Source organism: Salmo trutta, chromosome 29, assembly GCF_901001165.1.
Source record: "Salmo trutta chromosome 29, fSalTru1.1, whole genome shotgun sequence".
Taxonomy (NCBI): domain Eukaryota; kingdom Metazoa; phylum Chordata; class Actinopteri; order Salmoniformes; family Salmonidae; genus Salmo; species Salmo trutta.
In genome coordinates this window covers 21,000,160-21,018,542 of record NC_042985.1, presented here as the reverse complement: position 1 = coordinate 21,018,542, position 18,383 = coordinate 21,000,160, and the positions used below count along the sequence as shown (strand labels likewise).

Here is an 18,383-nt window from a genome sequence, read left to right as displayed (position 1 = left end):
CTCGCTCTTTCTTTTTCTCTTTTTTCCTCTTTCTTTCTTTGCTCTCTTCTTCTCTCTCTTTCTTCTCTCTCCTCCTCTCTCAGCTGTACATCAGGGTCTGGCTCTAGGCTGTCCCAGACAGTGACAGTGGAGGAGGATAACTGTTGTGGCTGTAACGTCCTGGCTATCCGCCGCCACTTCCTGGACAGAGAGCTGAAGCAGGTCCACGTTGTCTACACATCCTGGCACGACGCGGTGAGTAGAGTACCAAATGGATGGGTGACAGCCTTAGAGGTCAGGGGTCAGTCTGGACAATTACCAGGCATGAGTAGAATACAGAAGATACAACATGCAGTGTTAGTAGAAGCAACTTGCAAAGTACAGATGAACAGGTTTGTCAATCATGAACATGATTTGTCATATTGTCTGTCAGTCAAGAATTTGCTGTATCACTCTCCTTGGAATTGTTTCTCTAAATAATCACTTGATGATATATTGCACTTAGTTCCCTCAATAATATATGTAATATAACACCTTACATGTAATATAACACCTTACATGTAATATAACACCTTACATGTAATATAACACCTTGCATTGCTCTGTACCAAGGGAAGTAAATCACACTGCCAATCGGCTGGCTGGACAAATACTATCCCAATCACATCCAAAATATTCCACCTGTTAATTATCTTCTGTTCACAGAGGGAAGTTGCCGTAGCGATAAAGAGAGCACTCAAAGTACACTGACTGATTTGTAAAGCAGACTTCTCTGTTAACTGGGCCAAGTCTGACTTTCCATCCATTAAACCACACCATGCAGGCTAGCTAGCAGAAGAGTGGAGGGTCTGGACTCTGCTGACTCGCATCACAGAGGGAGTTAGGTCAGGACACTCCATGATGGAAGTCATCATTATAGTCCTTGGCTGTTTCTTCTGCGATACCTTTTATTGATGTGTGTAACTAAAATAAATAGATTTAGCTGCTAACTCTCACTATTCTCTCTCCCCTTCATAGGTTTACGAGACACCTTTCTTTGTGGCTGTGGATCATGGGAAAAAGAAAGTTGTCATCAGCATTCGAGGAACCCTGTCCCCCAAAGTAAGACACAGTGACAAACCAATGACTCACAAGTGACTGACCAGAGAGTCATCTAACTACCATGGTTGTGTCCCAAATGGCAATCTATTCCCTATATATTGCAACACTTTTGACAAGAGCTTCTGGTTGAAAGTTGTGCATGTAGGGTTTAAAAAAAGAGCCTCCCAAAAAGACTGCAACAGCCTACACAGTCCACTATATAGGCCAAAAGGTGCTATTTGGGATGCAGACATTGAATCACAACTGAATGACCAGATAGTCACCAAAGTCCATGTCAGTCAATCATGGAGCACAATACAATGTTATGCAGTACAACGACTTTCAGTTAAGTTAAATTCCTCGCAGTTCTATGACATCAAATTCCCATGAAGTCTCCATCTTCACCTGAACTCCCACACCCGCTCTCTTGTTGGCTAAACATTCTCTGGGCTCAATTTTGCTCAAGTACTGTAAAAATCACTATACTCCGCATCACGATTTATGAGGTAACTTTTCTTTAACAGTGTCCAAGGAAAGGAGAATATTATTTAACTGGAGCAGGAAGAAAATGTGTTGCACTTGCTAGCTGTATTCAGAACTCCCCTTGAATATGTGTCAACCCATCTATTTAAAATCTCACGGTTATTTTTCTCACAGCAAAATAGTTTTTTCTTTACTGTAGGAAATGAGGCCCATTTTCTCTCTCTCTCTCTCACACACACACACTCTGTCTCTCCTGTCTTTCATCTTTTGTTATCACCTCCTCCAATAAAGACATGCTCCGGCAACTAAGAAAGTGTTTTTTAAACCTCACGCTTTCGGCTGGATGTGTCAATGTCTAGTTCATACATGTATAATCTATGAGCAGAATTACTGTTTTACCTCAACTAGCCACGAAATCCCTAGTTTGAAAGCAACTGTTTTCTTCAAGCTGTGCCGTGCCATTTTCTCTACATTTCCCCCAATGTGGCCCAGCCCCCTAGCAATTCGAGTTCAGTCCCTCTCATTTGAAAGGGAAAGGAGATACCTATTCAGTGGCACAACTGAATGCATTCAACCGAAATGTGTCTTCCGTATTTAACCCAATAACTAAATCAGAGAGGTGCCGTGTGGCTGCCTTAATCGACATCTGCCTTGATCAAGGGCAGAATGGCACATTTTTCCTCGTTGCCAACTCTGGGATTCGAACAAGCAACCTTTCGGTTACTGTCCCAACGCTCTAACCGCTAGGCTACCTGCCGCTGAGTGACAGCTAGCATAGGCCTGCCCAGTGTAATCCAATGAGGTTGCCGGGAGACCGAGAGCAATGATATGGTGCACATATCTGCATATGTGAAGTAGTACGCAGTTTTCAGGGACCGCTTTTGGCTCGTGAGTGCTACTTTCAGAACAAGTCGCTAAAAAGTGTACAAAAGTACCAGAGAATCTCTTTAAGTGCATGTAGTAGTATCATTGTGTGTGTGTGTGTGTGTGTGTGTGTGTGTGTGTGTGTGTGTGTGTGTGTGTGTGTGTGTGTGTGTGTGTGTGTTAGGATGCCCTGACTGATCTCACAGGGGACTCTGAGCGTCTGCCAGTGGAGGAGCAGCATGGAAACTGGCTGGGCCACAAGGTCAGAATGCATTCACCCAGCCAGACCTAGTCACATCAGAGGTTCCCTTGGGTGTTAACCCTTTGTTACAAGCCATCCCCAAGAGCTATTGGTCCAATGTGCTCCCAAAGCACAGGGGCCATTTCACTTCTCAAAAGTGGAATGATTTATAGATGTAAAATGAGTGGATATTAAAATTATTTAATAAATAATGCAAAGAAAAAATGGATGGAATGTAACAGTCTGCCTCTCTCGCTCCATCTCCCCTATTCCCTCCCTCTTTCTCTTCCTCTCTCAGGGGATGGTTTACTCAGCAGAGTACATTAAGAAGAAACTGGAGCAGGAAATGATCTTGTCACAAGCGTTTGGAAGAGATTTGGTACATGAGTGATGAATATGTCTCAGTGTGGAGTGTGGTAGAAAGTTTGTGTATATTGGTTGAAATGTAATAGGTTTTCATAACTAACACTTTCATGGGAACAGAGCATTAGAAGAAATAGAAGATTTTGTTGAAGGGTGTGTGTATACAAGTCTATTCCTAATGTTTTTCTCAGGGTAAGGGAACCATGCACTACGGGCTGGTGATAGTTGGACACTCCCTTGGTGCCGGTACTGCAGCCATTCTGTCCTTCCTGCTCCGCCCCCAGTACCCCACACTGCAGTGCTACTCCTACTCTCCACCAGGTGGCCTTCTGAGGTAACTATGGCCATCTTCTCATCAAACTATATGGTAGATGTAGTTGCTCAGCCCATTGCTTGTAGCCACTTGTAGCTATTGCAACAGGACAGAAAGCACCAAGACCTACTCGGATCAAGAGAACTTTGCATCAGACATCCATATCCCATTGCATGTATAGCCTGGAATTGTATTGGGAAAGAAATTACCGACACTGAAACGTCTCACCTTCAACAGTCATAAGATCACTGTGTAACATGTCCATGTGTGTCTTTCAGTAGATATTAGGCTCTATTATGGGCTTGTGTCTTTCAGTAGATATTAGGCTCTATTATGGGGCTTGTGTCTTTCGGGAGATATTAGGCTCTATTATGGGGCTTGTGTCTTTCGGGAGATATTAGGCTCTATTATGGGGCTTGTGTCTTTCGGGAGATATTAGGCTCTATTATGGGCTTGTGTCTTTCAGTAGATATTAGGCTCTATTATGGGGCTTGTGTCTTTCGGGAGATATTAGTCTCTATTATGGGGCTTGTGTCTTTCGGGAGATATTAGGCTCTATTATGGGGCTTGTGTCTTTCGGGAGATATTAGGCTCTATTATGGGGCTTGTGTATTTCGGGAGATATTAGGCTCTATTATGGGGCTTGTGTCTTTCGGGAGATATTAGGCTCTATTATGGGCTTGTGTCTTTCAGGAGATATTAGGCTCTATTATGGGGCTTGTGTCTTTCAGGAGATATTAGGCTCTATTATGGGCTTGTGTCTTTCGGGAGATATTAGGCTCTATTATGGGGCTTGTGTCTTTCGGGAGATATTAGGCTCTATTATGGGGCTTGTGTCTTTCGGGAGATATTAGGCTCTATTATGGGGCTTGTGTCTTTCGGGAGATATTAGGCTCTATTATGGGGCTTGTGTCTTTCGGGAGATATTAGGCTCTATTATGGGGCTTGTGTCTTTCGGGAGATATTAGGCTCTATTATGGGGCTTGTGTCTTTCGGGAGATATTAGGCTCTATTATGAGGCTTGTGTCTTTCGGAGGATATTAGGCTCTATTATGGGGCTTGTGTCTTTCGGGAGATATTAGGCTCTATTATGGGGCTTGTGTCTTTCGGGAGATATTAGGCTCTATTATGGGGCTTGTGTCTTTCGGGAGATATTAGGCTCTATTATGGGGCTTGTGTCTTTCGGGAGATATTAGGCTCTATTATGGGGCTTGTTTCTTTTTGCGTTGTGGCAAAGCTAAATAACCTCTATAAAGCAGCCAGTCCCCTCAAACTGGATTTGCAATGTAAATCATGGTGAGAGGTAGTGTGAACATATGACATGTTCCAGTGCTGTTCTGAGAAGGTAATTTGTGGTTAGAACTGGTTCTAGATTATCTGTGCTGATCAGATGAGGTAGAGGCCTTTTGTCAAGTCCTCCAGTTTCTAGATTATAGCATAAAGCAGGGAACTCAGAAGCACCATCTCTGTATACACCAGTGTTTTCTGTGCTGAGATCATTTTTCTTCTTCATGTTTGTCAGTCGTGACTCGTGATCTAGCCCGTTTGTCTCTGATCTCATCTATTGATTAGATCCCAATCCCTTTTATGACACCGATGTCGATATCTTGGATGCTTTTTATTGAAGGGCAACTTATCGCGGGCCTTGATGCCTCTACACATCGACGTTTGCTGTGGAGAGATGTTGAATTATTTAGCTGGAATGAGATCAGACTCGTGATTTTTGTGTGTGGAAAACGTCTGGCTGGAAATTCAGCAGCAACAGTTTCAGTGGTGACGGAGGGAAAGAGTACACATCACACTCTTACTAGACAAACACTTCGTTTTTCTGACCCGCTCTTCCTTTTTTCACATCCTCTTTCCCTTTTTGTGTCTCTGACAAGCATTTCACTACACCCGCAGTAACATCTGCTAAATATGTGTATGTCAAATCAAATCAATAAAATTTGATTTGACTCTCCTCATCGTTTTGTTTCTACAGTGAGGATGCTATGGAGTACTCCAAAGAGTTTGTCACTTCTGTCGTTTTGGGAAAGGACCTTGTCCCGAGGTATGTAATCTGTGTAGAAACCCCACCTATTTCAAGTATCATATGTTATGGTGTACAGCTGGACTCATTTCTCTCTTGTTTGTCTCTCATAGGATTGGTCTCTCTCAGTTGGAGGGGTTTCGGCGCCACCTGCTGGAAGTCTTACAGAAGAGCAACAAGCCAAAGGTAGCGCATGTATTTCTAATTAGATAGCAAACTGTGTGTGTGATCAAACTCTGTATATTCTACAGAAAGGAAGCATCAACACTGTGCTCTAACCGCTATCAGTATAGGTTATAACTGCTGATATCTCCCTGCCAGTGGAGGATCATTGCAGGGGGAACTAAGTGCATTCCTAAGTCCGAGCTGCCTGTGGACGACGGCCCCCAGCCCCAGGCAGCCCCCGTTCCCCCCAGCACCCGTCTCTGGCTGCACCCCAGTGATCTCAGCATCGCCCTGTCAGCCTCCACCCCCCTTTACCCCCCGGGCAAGGTCATCCACGTGGTTCACAACCACCCCTCAGAGACATGGTAAGAGCCCTGGCATTACAATGATGGCACAAGAATGTTTATTAGTCACATTCACAGGGTCACAGATGTCATTTCAGGGTACTGTGGAATCCTCTGACCAACAATGCAGGTCAAAGAGAAGTGAGTGAAACAATAGTACAAATAATATTAGTAGTAGTACTAATATAGTAGTAATATAGAATAGAAAAAGATCACAGGACAGCATATACTCTATATACACTACTGTTCAAAAGTTTGGGGTCATTTAGAAATGTTCTTGTTTTTGAAAGAAAAGCAAATGTTTTGTCCATTAAAATAACATCAAATTGATCAGAAATTCAGTGTAGACATTGTTAATGTTGTAAATTACTATTGTTGCTGGAAACGGCTGATTTAAAAAATAATAATAATTGAGTATCAAAATAGGTGTGCAGAGGCCCATTATCAGCAACCATCACACTTGTGTTAGCTAATCCAAGTTTATCATTTTAAAAGGCTAATTGATCATTAGAAAACCCTTTTGCAATTATGTTAGCACAGCTGAAAACTGTTGTTCTGATTGAAGAAGCAATACAATTGGCCTTTAGACTAGTTGAGTATCTGGAGCATCAGCATTTGTGGGTTCGATTACAGGCTCAAAATGGCCAGAAACAAATTACTTTCTTCTGAAACTCGTCAGTCTATTCTTTTTCTGAGAAATGAAGGCTATTCCATGTGAGAAATTGCCAAGAAACTGAAGATCTCGTACAACACTGTGTACTACTCCCTTCACAGAACAGTGCAAAGTATCTCCAACCAGAATAGAAAGAGGAGTGGGAGGCCCCGGTGCACAACTGAGCAAGAGAAGTACATTAGTGTGTCTAGTTTGAGAAACAGTCACCTCACAAGCCCTTAACTGGCAGCTTCATTAAATAGTACCCGCAAAACACCAGTCTCAACGTCAACAGTGAGAGGTGACTCCGGGATGCTGGCCTTCTCTGACCGTCTCCAGGGCGGCCCTGTTGATGAGGATGGGAGCGTACCCAGCCTGGTTCCTCCTGAAGTCCACAATCAGCTCGTTTGTTTTGCTGACGTTGAGGGATAGGTTGTTTACCTGGCACCACTCCGTCAGAATGCCTACCTCCTCTCTGTAGGCCGTCTCATCATGGTTGGTACTAAGGCCTAATACTGTTGTGTCGTCAGTGAACTTGATGATGGAGTTGGAACTGTGTGAGGCCACCCAGTCGTGGGTATACAGGGAGTACATTAGGGGACTGAGGACGCACCCTTGTGGTGCTCCCGTGTTAAGGATCAGTGTGAAGGAGGTGATGTTGCCTACCTTCACCACCTGGGGGCGGCCCGTCAGGAAGTCCAGCACCCAGTTGCATAGAGAGGAGTTCAGTCCCAAGGCTGAGAGCTTTGTGATGAGCTTAGCGGTATTGTAGTCGATGAACAGCATCCTCACATGCATTCCTTTTGTCCAGGTGGGTGAGGACAGTGTATACTACCAATCAGTTTAGTACACTTCTAGTGTGACATCTTTATGCTAATTGGATAGAAACTGTACTAGGGAAAAGACTGGCTTTACATAGACATTACTTTTGGAATAAATGTGCATGCATCATTTTGCTGCGTATATCATTTAGCATGCCCCTCTCTGTGTAGCTGTGGACAGGAGGAGCCCACCTACTCAGCTCTCTGGGGGGATAACAAGTCTTTCAACGAGGTCATCATCTCCCCTGCCATGCTAAACGAGCACATGCCTCACATGGTGATGGAGGGACTCAACAAGGTCTGTGAATATAATAGATACACTGTCCATGTCTGTCTGGGTTTCCTTTGTGTGTTGGATGGGATGAGTGGAGGTTTCCTGTCAATAAAATGAGAGTGTAGGAGTCCTGGTCAGATGCTCTGTTGGGGAAGGTGACAGAAAAAGGTAGCGGAGCGCTGGTGAAATGCACTGAGGGAAGTATCAAACATCATTCATACACTGAGTTGGCAGGTGATGACACTGGATGAATGTTCTACAGTTGAAGTCGGAAGTTTACATACACCTTAGCCAAATACATTTAAACTCAGTTTTTCACAATTCCTGACATTTAATCCTAGTAAAAATTCCCTGTCTTAGGTCAGTTAGGATCACCACTTTATTTTAAGAATGTGAAATGTCAGAATAATAATAATAGAGAGAATTATTTATTTCAGCTTTTATTTCTTTCATCACATTCCCAGTGGGTCAGAAGTTTACATACACTCAATTAGTATTTGGAAGCATTGCCTTTAAATTTAATTTGGGTCAAACATTTTGGGTAGCCTTCCAAGAGCTTCCCACAATAAGTTGGGTGAATTTGGTCCATTCCTCCTGACAGAGCTAGTGTAACTGAGTCAGGTTTAAGAAATTTGTGGAGTGGTTGAAAAACGAGTTTTAATGACTCCAACCTAAGTGTATGCAAACTTCCGACTTCAACTGTATTTGGGTTGAAATTTCTGAGGCTGGTAACTCTAATGAACTTATCCTCTGCGGCAGAGGTAACTCTGGGTCTCTGGGTCTTCCTTTCCTGTGGCGGTACTCATGAGAACCAGTTTCATTATAGCGCTTGATGGTTTTCGCGACTGCACTTGAAGTAACTATCAAAGTTCTTGAAATTTCCGGATTGATTGACCTTCATGTCTTAAAGTAATGATGGACTGTCATTTCTCTTTGCTTATTTGAGCTGTTCTTGCCATAATATAAACTTGGTCTTTTACCAAATAGGGCTGTCTTCTGTATACCACCCCTACCTTATAACAACCCAACTGACTGGCTCAAACGCATTTCTTTTATTTTTTCTTTATTTAACCTTCATTTAACTAGGCATTAAGAAGGAAAGAGAAATTCCCCAAATTAACTTTTAACAAGGCACACCTGTTAATTGAAATGTATTGCAGGTGACTACCTCAGTTAAATATTCTGTCTGTAAACAATTGTTGGAAAAATGACTTGTCATGCACAAAGTAGATGTCCTATCCGACTTGCCAAAACTATTGTTTAACAAGAAATTTGTGGAGTGGTTGAAAAGAAAAACGAGTTTTAGTGACTCCAACCTAAGTGTAATGTAAACTTCCGACTTCAACTGTATGTATGAATGTGTTTGTGGGTTTCTGTCTGTAAAAGCTTTCCTAACAATTGTATGTTTTCAATGAATAGTTAGAACTAACCTTATGTTTTCTTGTGCTGTAGCTGGAGAAGGGTGCTGTTCACTGATGGTGTGCTGGATGTTCTGTCTGGTCTGCTCCACAGGCACTACATGCTTAGTCTATACTGAGGTTACTCTGATGGAACTGCATTGGTGTTGGAGTGTGTCTGCTGTGTGTGGGGTAATGGTGTAAGTGTGGTGTTGTGTGATTGAAACTGCAGTGGTGTGTTTGTATGTCTGTGTGATACTTATGATGTCTCTGCAGGTACTGGAACCATTTGGTCTCAGTTCTGAGCAGGCAGGTGCAGAGCCAATGGAGATGGAGGATGAGGGCCAACCAGCCAGCACTGTTGTGGTCATAACCTCTGAACCAGAGCTGCCCTCTACACCTCTGCTTTCAGATAGCTCCTCTACCACCCACAAAGACTCACTCTCTACCTCTCCTCTTTCAGATACCTCCTCTACCACCCACAAAGACTCACTCTCTACCTCTCCTCTTTCAAATACATCTTCTGATACCCACAAAGACCTTTCCTCTCCCTGTTCTCGTTCAGATTGTCCCTCTACCCCCAAAATAGAGCTGCCATCTACCCCTCTTACCCCATCTTTTCCCCAAACACACTCTATCCCTCCTCTTATAGGTAGTCTTTCCCCCACTGAACCATCAAATACCTCCCCGCAAATAGACCAACCCGCCGTCTCCCACACAGACCAACCCGCCGTCTCCCACACAGACCAACCCGCCGTCTCCCACACAGACCAACCCGCCGTCTCCCACACAGACCAACCCGCCGTCTCCCAATTGTCAAATGGCCCCTCTACTCAGGAAACTGACTTGTTCTCTTCACCTCTGTCACACCCACTCTCTTTCCCTCAAGCATCAAGTACTACCCCAAACAGACCTACCCTTTCCCCCACAATCATGACAGACAGACCCCCTCCTCTTACAGGTGTACCCTTCCACCAAGCCCCTCTGAACCTGTACTATCCAATACCCCTTCATCTCCCCAAGTAGACTCTTCAAATACACCATCCTCCACTCTCCCACTACCTAGCCCAAATCTTCTGGTTTAGTCTCTACCTCTCCTTTCCAGCTCACAGTCCTCCTCTGCCTCTTCAGTCTTACAAACCATGTGTTGCTCTTTGCTTTAGCTTCAAATTGTTCAGATTGAGAAACCACCACACACCCTACTTACTAACGCACGCTTTTCTCTAGATGCAGTGAGGTTTCCATGGTTACCCCACTTCTCTAACACTAACCCCCTCCTCATTATTCCTTGTGGCCTCCTGCTGTTACAAATTGGCAGCTCAAGGTGTCCTGAGTAAGGAGGATGTGCTAAGCTTCTCTGAGTCCTCTGATTCCCCCACAGTTGGCATGATAGCACAAACAGACTGGCAACCAGGCTACTGTAGACCGTGTGGTCACATCAAATAGATTCTAATGGTCTGGTTTTATATTAGAGTAGCCTGTTACTTGACGGTGATGACTACTTGTACAGATTGACCAGCCTGAAATAACCTCCCACCATTCAGACCAGTTTACTTTATATTAGTGAGATGATGGAGCACTGAGCTAGCCCTCGTTTATGCTCAATTCATTGATATAATTAGTCAAAAGATAAATTGACCTAATAATGTATCTCAATGGGTTCGTTACAAAGAGGGAGGACGTGCTTGTCTATTAGTCATGGTTAGTTCTTGACTTGGGCAGGAGCTCACCAGAGCTGAATACCTGCACCTCACATTTTCTACTGCTTGAGCTCCTGCACCTAAATGTGAACAGTACCAGCACTCAAAATGAGTTCTGGCACCTATTTCAGTCCAAGTCAAGCACTGGTCATGGAGGCAGAACAGTACTTCCCTGGTACTGTTCTGCGCTGTGGGAGATGACTCTGAGCACTGTTGGAGATGCACCTACTGGTTGATGTGTTTTATGGTATTTGATCTTGGTGGCTTTGTTTCTGATTGTGTCCCCTATGGTGCTGCTGGGGTGTTGATGTGCCTTTTTCTATTGTTGTTGTTGCTATGGGAATATTGCTTGCTGCTTGCTGCCTTATTGATCTTTCGCCTGGTTCTCAGTATGTGCTATAGTTATATCCAGAAAAGTACTGTACTTCATTTCGTTTTTTATATGCTGATTGACACCCATCATTAGCTGACTGTTTTTACTCACATCCCTCTCTGTCCATCTCTTCCTGTTTTGTTACACATAGCTTTCATACCAATACCATGCATGTTTGTTCAATGTTAACTCCCATTATCATTTACTTCATGTTTCATAATAGCCATTTGTCATTTTCATATTGAAATGTTGTATTCATGTCACAATGTGTTTAAAAAAATGCATGGCATGTGATACAAATGTTTTCATATTTATTCATGATATTGTATGTTTTTGAATAATGCTTTTTTTCATATTGTGTTTTAACTCATTAAAGACAAATAACATATTTACCTGTGTGGAGACATGATTACCATGAGTGTGTAGTAACTGTTGTCTGTGCTCTCTCTGTGTGGTGATGGAATTACCATGAGTGTGTAGTAACTGTTGTCTGTGCTCTCTGTGTGGTGATGTGATTACCATGAGTGTGTAGTAACTGTTGTCTGTGCTCTCTGTGTGGTGATGGGATTACCATGAGTGTGTAGTAACTGTTGTCTGTGCTCTCTGTGTGGTGATGTGATTACCATGAGTGTGTAGTAACTGTTGTCTGTGCTCTCTCTGTGTGGTGATGGAATTACCATGAGTGTGTAGTAACTGTTGTCTGTGCTCTCTGTGTGGTGATGTGATTACCATGAGTGTGTAGTAACTGTTGTCTGTGCTCTCTGTGTGGTGATGGGATTACCATGAGTGTGTAGTAACTGTTGTCTGTGCTCTCTCTGTGGTGATGGGATTACCATGAGTGTGTAGTAACTGTTGTCTGTGCTCTCTGTGTGGTGATGTGATTACCATGAGTGTGTAGTAACTGTTGTCTGTGCTCTCTGTGTGGTGATGTGATTACCATGAGTGTGTAGTAACTGTTGTCTGTGCTCTCTGTGTGGTGATGGGATTACCATGAGTGTGTAGTAACTGTTGTCTGTGCTCTCTGTGTGGTGATGGGATTACCATGAGTGTGTAGTAACTGTTGTCTGTGCTCTCTGTGTGGTGATGGGATTACCATGAGTGTGTAGTAACTGTTGTCTGTGCTCTCTGTGTGGTGATGGGATTACCATGAGTGTGTAGTAACTGTTGTCTGTGCTCTCTGTGTGGTGATGGGATTACCATGAGTGTGTAGTAACTGTTGTCTGTGCTCTCTGTGTGGTGATGGGATTACCATGAGTGTGTAGTAACTGTTGTCTGTGCTCTCTGTGTGGTGATGGAATTACCATGAGTGTGTAGTAACTGTTGTCTGTGCTCTCTGTGTGGTGATGGGATTACCATGAGTGTGTAGTAACTGTTGTCTGTGCTCTCTGTGTGGTGATGGGATTACCATGAGTGTGTAGTAACTGTTGTCTGTGCTCTCTGTGTGGTGATGGGATTACCATGAGTGTGTAGTAACTGTTGTCTGTGCTCTCTGTGTGGTGATGGGATTACCATGAGTGTGTAGTAACTGTTGTCTGTGCTCTCTGTGTGGTGATGTGATTACCATGAGTGTGTAGTAACTGTTGTCTGTGCTCTCTGTGTGGTGATGGGATTACCATGAGTGTGTAGTAACTGTTGTCTGTGCTCTCTTTACTTTTTCATCAGTTTAGATGAATAAGCTACTTAGGGTGTACACACCACACATACATCTGCGTAGGCCTACATATTATGGAATACTTGTGCAGCAACGTGTCATGTGAAAGTCTGAGATTTGTATCTATGGGTATAGTGCATGACTGGTATCTACTCGGGTTTGGTGTTTGCCTGTGCTATCCAGGTTTGTTCAGTATTCAAGTACCATGTTTAAACAAATGAGGATGGATGGACTTAGTGTTTCTGACCTTCATCTTTCCCTTCACTTGACACAGTGTTGACTCGTCTCCAATGCCTTGTTTTCAATAATGTTAACATTCACTTTTTCCTGTACTAGCCTACCTGTCAATCCATTGTTCTTGCTGATGTCAATTACATATTACAGGCAATTCCAGTTCTACAGCACTTCAATTCTCCTTACTGATCACCTTAGTTCACTGTTACTGCTCTCTCTCCTCCTTCAGTCCTTCCAGAGCCTCCAAATCAGTCAATAATGTCTACAATGCTGGTAGCAGTAAATTGACTGCTCCTCCTATCGTGTTATTGACAGGTGCTGGAGAACTATAACAAGGGGAAGACAGCCCTGCTGTCGGCTGCTAAGGTAATGGTGAGCCCAACCGAGGTGGACCTGAACCCAGAGACCATCTTCATGGCAGCCGCCCCGCCTCCTGCCTCCCAACAACCCACCCCAACCACCCAACACCGCAGGAACAGCAGTGTTCGGTCAGTCCACTGGGATACGGGTGGAGCTTTGGGAGGGTCTGGGCAGAGACTGGAAACATTTATGGCTGACTGACTGTGTATAATCAAAATCTCATGCATGTGTACAGGTAACTGCCCAAATAATGGAAACACTTAAGTAAATGAAGGATACAAAGTATATTGAAGCAGGTGTTTCCACACGTGTGGTTAATGAAGCAATTAACATGCCGTCATGTCTAAAAATGCTGGGCTGGCTGTTATTTTTGACATTATTTTAGCTACCATGGCTCTGTCCACATAGGATGACAATACCCCTATCCACTGAAAGATGGATGAGCATGAAATTGATTATGTTGCATCCCTCCAATAGAGTTCCAGTCACATGTAGAATCTATGCCAAGGTGCATTGAAGCTGTTCTGGCTCGTGGTGGCCCTACAACCGATTAAGACACTTTGTTGGTGTTTCCTTTATTTTGGCCGTTGAATGTATGGTATGTGCAAGAGTCTGCAAGAATGTACCTAGTCCTTCAAAGTTTGTTCTTCTGTGTTCAGATAAGTAAAGCATGACAGCATTAACTCTGCCACTGTACCTTTCTCCCATGCACGCTCCTCGCTCTCTGACCCACAGTCATTGGTCTGACTCCAGATCAGTGGCAACATATGGTAGTACAGTTCCCCCCCTCGCATCCCTCTGGTTTAGCCCCTGTAGAACAGAAGTAGTCTGGTCTACTGGTAGTGATTTGTGAAGTGTAACCCTAACCTTTATCCCTCTCTCTTACCTCTCTGTGCTCCAACCCCTCTCCTCTATCACTCTATCATCTCTACTCTCTATAATACCCCCTTACTCACATCCATCTTAATATTCCTACTATATTCTACTTTTTTCTTACTTGACCCCTTACCATTTCTGCCTCCATTCTATCCTATTTTGATTTCATTAAATAATTTAATTTGTTACTCTGACCCATTTTTTAAAAACATATCTGTTACCACACCCTACCTCCCCTCTAATCTCCCCCCTTTATTTTGCTCTCCTCCTCTTTCCCTCTCAGTTCCTGTGCTCGCTCTGAGATATCACTGGATGGCTTTGCGGAGTGCCCCCCTCCCCCAGTGCCAGTGGTTCTGCAGGGGGCCAGGGAGCGCCTTACCGTGGAGCTGAGGGACCGCCACGCCCCCTTGGCCGTGATGGAGAGCCTGTCAGACGCCGAGTCCCTCTACAGCCTGGACTCCAGACGCTCCTCAGCTGCACTCAGGGGCTCGCCCATGCTGGGGTGCCTCCCCTTCCAACTGAATGCACCTATCCCTGAGGAGAACCCCTCTCTCAGCTCCCGCACTGAGCTGCTGGCTGCCGACTGCCTCTACCAGGCCACCCCAGAGCACGAGCTGGGAGAGGCAGGACCTTACTTCACTCCTCTGGGATCCGGCTCCACCCCAGACTACCCCATGCGCCTCTCCCCTTCCACCCCGCGCTATAGCGGCCACCACTCCCCAGCACCACTGGCCCAGAGTGTCATAGGTCAGCCTTTCACACAAAAAGAGCCTTGTGCTGCCCCTTGCCATCAAATGCCTGGCATTTACAGCCCAGGCAGCACCCCTAATGCTCTCCTCAACCCACGGATCAGCCATGGGGAGGAGGACGGAGTAGAGGCAGAAGGATGGGAAACAGAGACAGGTGAGTCACAGCCCTCCTCCTCCAGTCCTCCAGCCCAGCTGTCCAACGGCAACCCTAGTCAGGCAGTGCTGGAGTTTGCACAGTACCTGGACTCTCTCTTCAGGCTGGATGGCAGTGGCTCACCGCCTCTGGAGTTGTCTGACGGGGAGTCTGAGTCCGGTCGGGGGTCATATGGTCAGGGAGAGGGGCCAGGGGAAGGACAGAGGGGGGACGATACACAGCTTCTGGCTCGGGCCACAATGGAGCCTAACCTGGTCCCCAAGCCCCCGCGTACCTTTGCTGGATCTGCTGACCCTTCCTCTGGCATCTCCCTCTCACCCTCATTCCCTCTCTCTTCCTCTGGTGAGCTCAATGACCTCTCTCCTGCCGACGGAGCACCTCCTCCCACTCACTCACTACGAACCTCCACTCCCTGTCCCTACCCTGAAGAAAACGCACTGGCGTCTATGGTATAGTGGCCCACTCAGTCCCTCCATGACTCTTTCTCTCCTCTTTTGTTATTCCGTTGCTGCATCTATCTGATGTTAAAGTATCACTGAACATGCATGCGGAATGCAATCTGCTATGCCGTTACAGTACCTTACAAAGACATGACATGGCAGACCATAATGAATACGACTGAGATGAAAAACTCCTGTCCCATTTTCAGATGTCAAAAGCTGTGTAAAGCATTTTCACTACTATTGTAATAATACATTTTAATCTCTGTCTGCATGCCAGGGGCCTGTGCTGCTTTGGGGTGAAAAGCCTCACCACTGACTGTCATTCCAACACACACTATCTCACTCACATCAACACATGGTAGCATTACAGCCCTGCAGTGACGTGACTTTATCTAATGGGAGACAACTGAACAGGGGTAGGGAGGAGTTAGACACTAGGTGGGGTTTTCATTGGCACATAACCACAATTAACTTACCCTCCTCCCTCATCAGCTCCTAAAGCTTATTCGTCTTTAATATCAGGAAAGTAAAAAAACTGAGACAGATGCTGAACAATAGAGGAGAGAGAGAGAAGACGTTATGGTTTGTTTCTCAGGTCTATCAGGAAATTAGTGTGGAAGAGAAGGAGTGTAGATCATAGAGAATTGATGTGTCTTAAAACAGTGATTGTGACAAATGTTAAGAATGTGGTTTTGGTCTTTGGTTGTCTTTTATAGCATGAGGAACATAGTATTCATTTTTTTAACAGAAATCACTCGTCAGTCAGCAACTCTTACTAACATACGGACCATCTCTCACACATCAAAATGCACAATTTGCCCCCTTTTTGCCCAAAAATGTATTGCCAAATGTATTTATAAGGTGTGATATTGTTTGTTTGTGAAATACTGCAAAATGTACACTTTCACAAAACAAAAATACAGGTTTCAAGTTTAACTCTGAGAGGGAGAAGATACATTTTGGTATCGCTCCCTTTTAATAGCCAGTCAGTCTATTCCCGTTCAAACACCCTGGAGAGGATGAGGAAGCTAAACACCCTGGAGAGGATGAGGAAGCTAAACACCCTGGAGAGGATGAGGAAGCTAAACACCCTGGAGAGGATGAGGAAGCTAAACACCCTGGAGAGGATGAGGAAGCTATCCCTACAACACTGCCATGGCACATATCTCCCAAAACATGTCTCTCTCCAAGTGTTTGTACCAAGCCAATTATGCTAAAAAAAAAGAGATGCACTGTAAGAGATTGTTCCTCTTAAAGGGGTCTTGCTGAGGTACACAATTATGTCAATGACTTCTAAGTCTTTGGTTCCCTTTAAACTGGTTCATCTCAAGCATATTGAGGTTGAACTGTACGGGTTGTAGTGCCCACTTTCACTACATTTTACTAAAACATGTGGCAAACATATTTCATCAGTTGGGTTGTATTAGTTGGATCAAACATACATTATTTATTACTGTTTCTTACTATTATTGATGGTATTATTATCCTTATTACTCGTGTAACAGTTTGGTTTGCTTTCTATGAGTTCGACTTTCAGTTGCTGGGAAAGGCTGGTGAATTTCAGCCGACTCTCAAAATAAGGGTCTCTCTCTTTGGGAAAATATCTGTATCCAAGTGAAAAAGTACTGTGTGTCAACATCACAGGAGATTGGTGCCACCTTAATTGGGGTAATAGCTGGAGCGGAATTCGTGGAATGGTATCAAACACATGGTTTCTATGAGCCGTTCTCCCCTCAGCAGCCTCCACTAGCTGCCATGGTGATGGCAGAGAGACAGACTCTATAATAGGAAGTGGGGTCATTATAGTGACCTCTGATACAATACATCCATTCTGAAGGGGTCACTGTGGTGACCTATAGAAGCTGTACTCTTAGAAATGGCTTTGCTGTGGTATCACTCAACAGGCCTCACTCTGTGGCCAGATTACAGTTTGACACCACACAAATCCATGCTCTCACAGCAGTCTCTACTTTGCCAGCACAGTGTTGAACAACCAGTGTGAAATAGCTTTGCTGCAGTGGGTCATGGCCCAGTGTCGGCTATATCAGCACCACCATAGGAAGATGCCACGTTCTCTTTTCACCATGACATGTACAGCAGTGTCTTCTTTGTCATTATTTAAATGCAGATGTCTTGTTTCCTGTCTTTGTTAAAAAATATATATATTAAAAAAAGATGACATGAAAATAGAATAACATAGAAAATGACTACGATAACAGGTATATTACAAATCTATATCAATATTGACATATATAGAAAAAGTACAAATGTATGGGGGGAAAAAGGAATCTATTTAGTGAGAAAGATCTATATGAGAATATTGGCAGAATTGATAACTCATTTTTCTGTGTTGACAGATAAATAATTCAATGATGTCTTGTCCATGTTTACCTGGTTTGCTCTCTTCCCTTCCTGTCCCAGATTGAGAATGTATTTAACCCCCGCCACCTCACTGCCCTGCCTGTAATGGAATAAAGCAAAACCAATTTAAGGGAAATTACTGGAACTTTTTAAAATGTCATTTCTATTTGCTAACCTCTCAACAGGCTGCATATTTTGAGCTAGATATGCCTACCATAATGGTGGTTGTGCAGTGGAAAACATGTAGGTTGCTACCAAACAGCCCAGATGACAGCTGGCTTTAGGGCCTAGAACACTTCAAACTATCTGGATGTCTGACGACATGCTTCCGTTGATTGCACATTCAAGTAAATATTCACATGTAAATTATAAAGTATTTTTATGTTAATTGTAGACTGAGTATATAGCTTAGTATATAGGTATTTCATGCCAGGTTATAGCTATCCATTCACAAATGAAGTTAGAGGGTATAATTAA

At 44.0% G+C, this 18,383-nt stretch overlaps 1 protein-coding gene across 1 annotated transcript; it reads left to right on the top strand.

Moving 5' to 3' along the window:
• Positions 1–24: 24 nt before the first annotated feature.
• On the top strand, positions 25–18,046 carry LOC115167579 (sn1-specific diacylglycerol lipase alpha-like; the record flags this gene model as incomplete). Its single annotated transcript, XM_029722152.1, has 11 exons — positions 25–234; positions 997–1,080; positions 2,591–2,668; positions 2,946–3,026; positions 3,202–3,344; positions 5,305–5,373; positions 5,466–5,538; positions 5,674–5,882; positions 7,506–7,632; positions 13,279–13,451; positions 14,483–18,046. Coding segments are annotated over 11 exons (2,322 nt in total), but the record flags the coding sequence as incomplete, so codon positions are not given.
• Between the last annotated feature and the right edge of the window lie 337 nt (positions 18,047–18,383).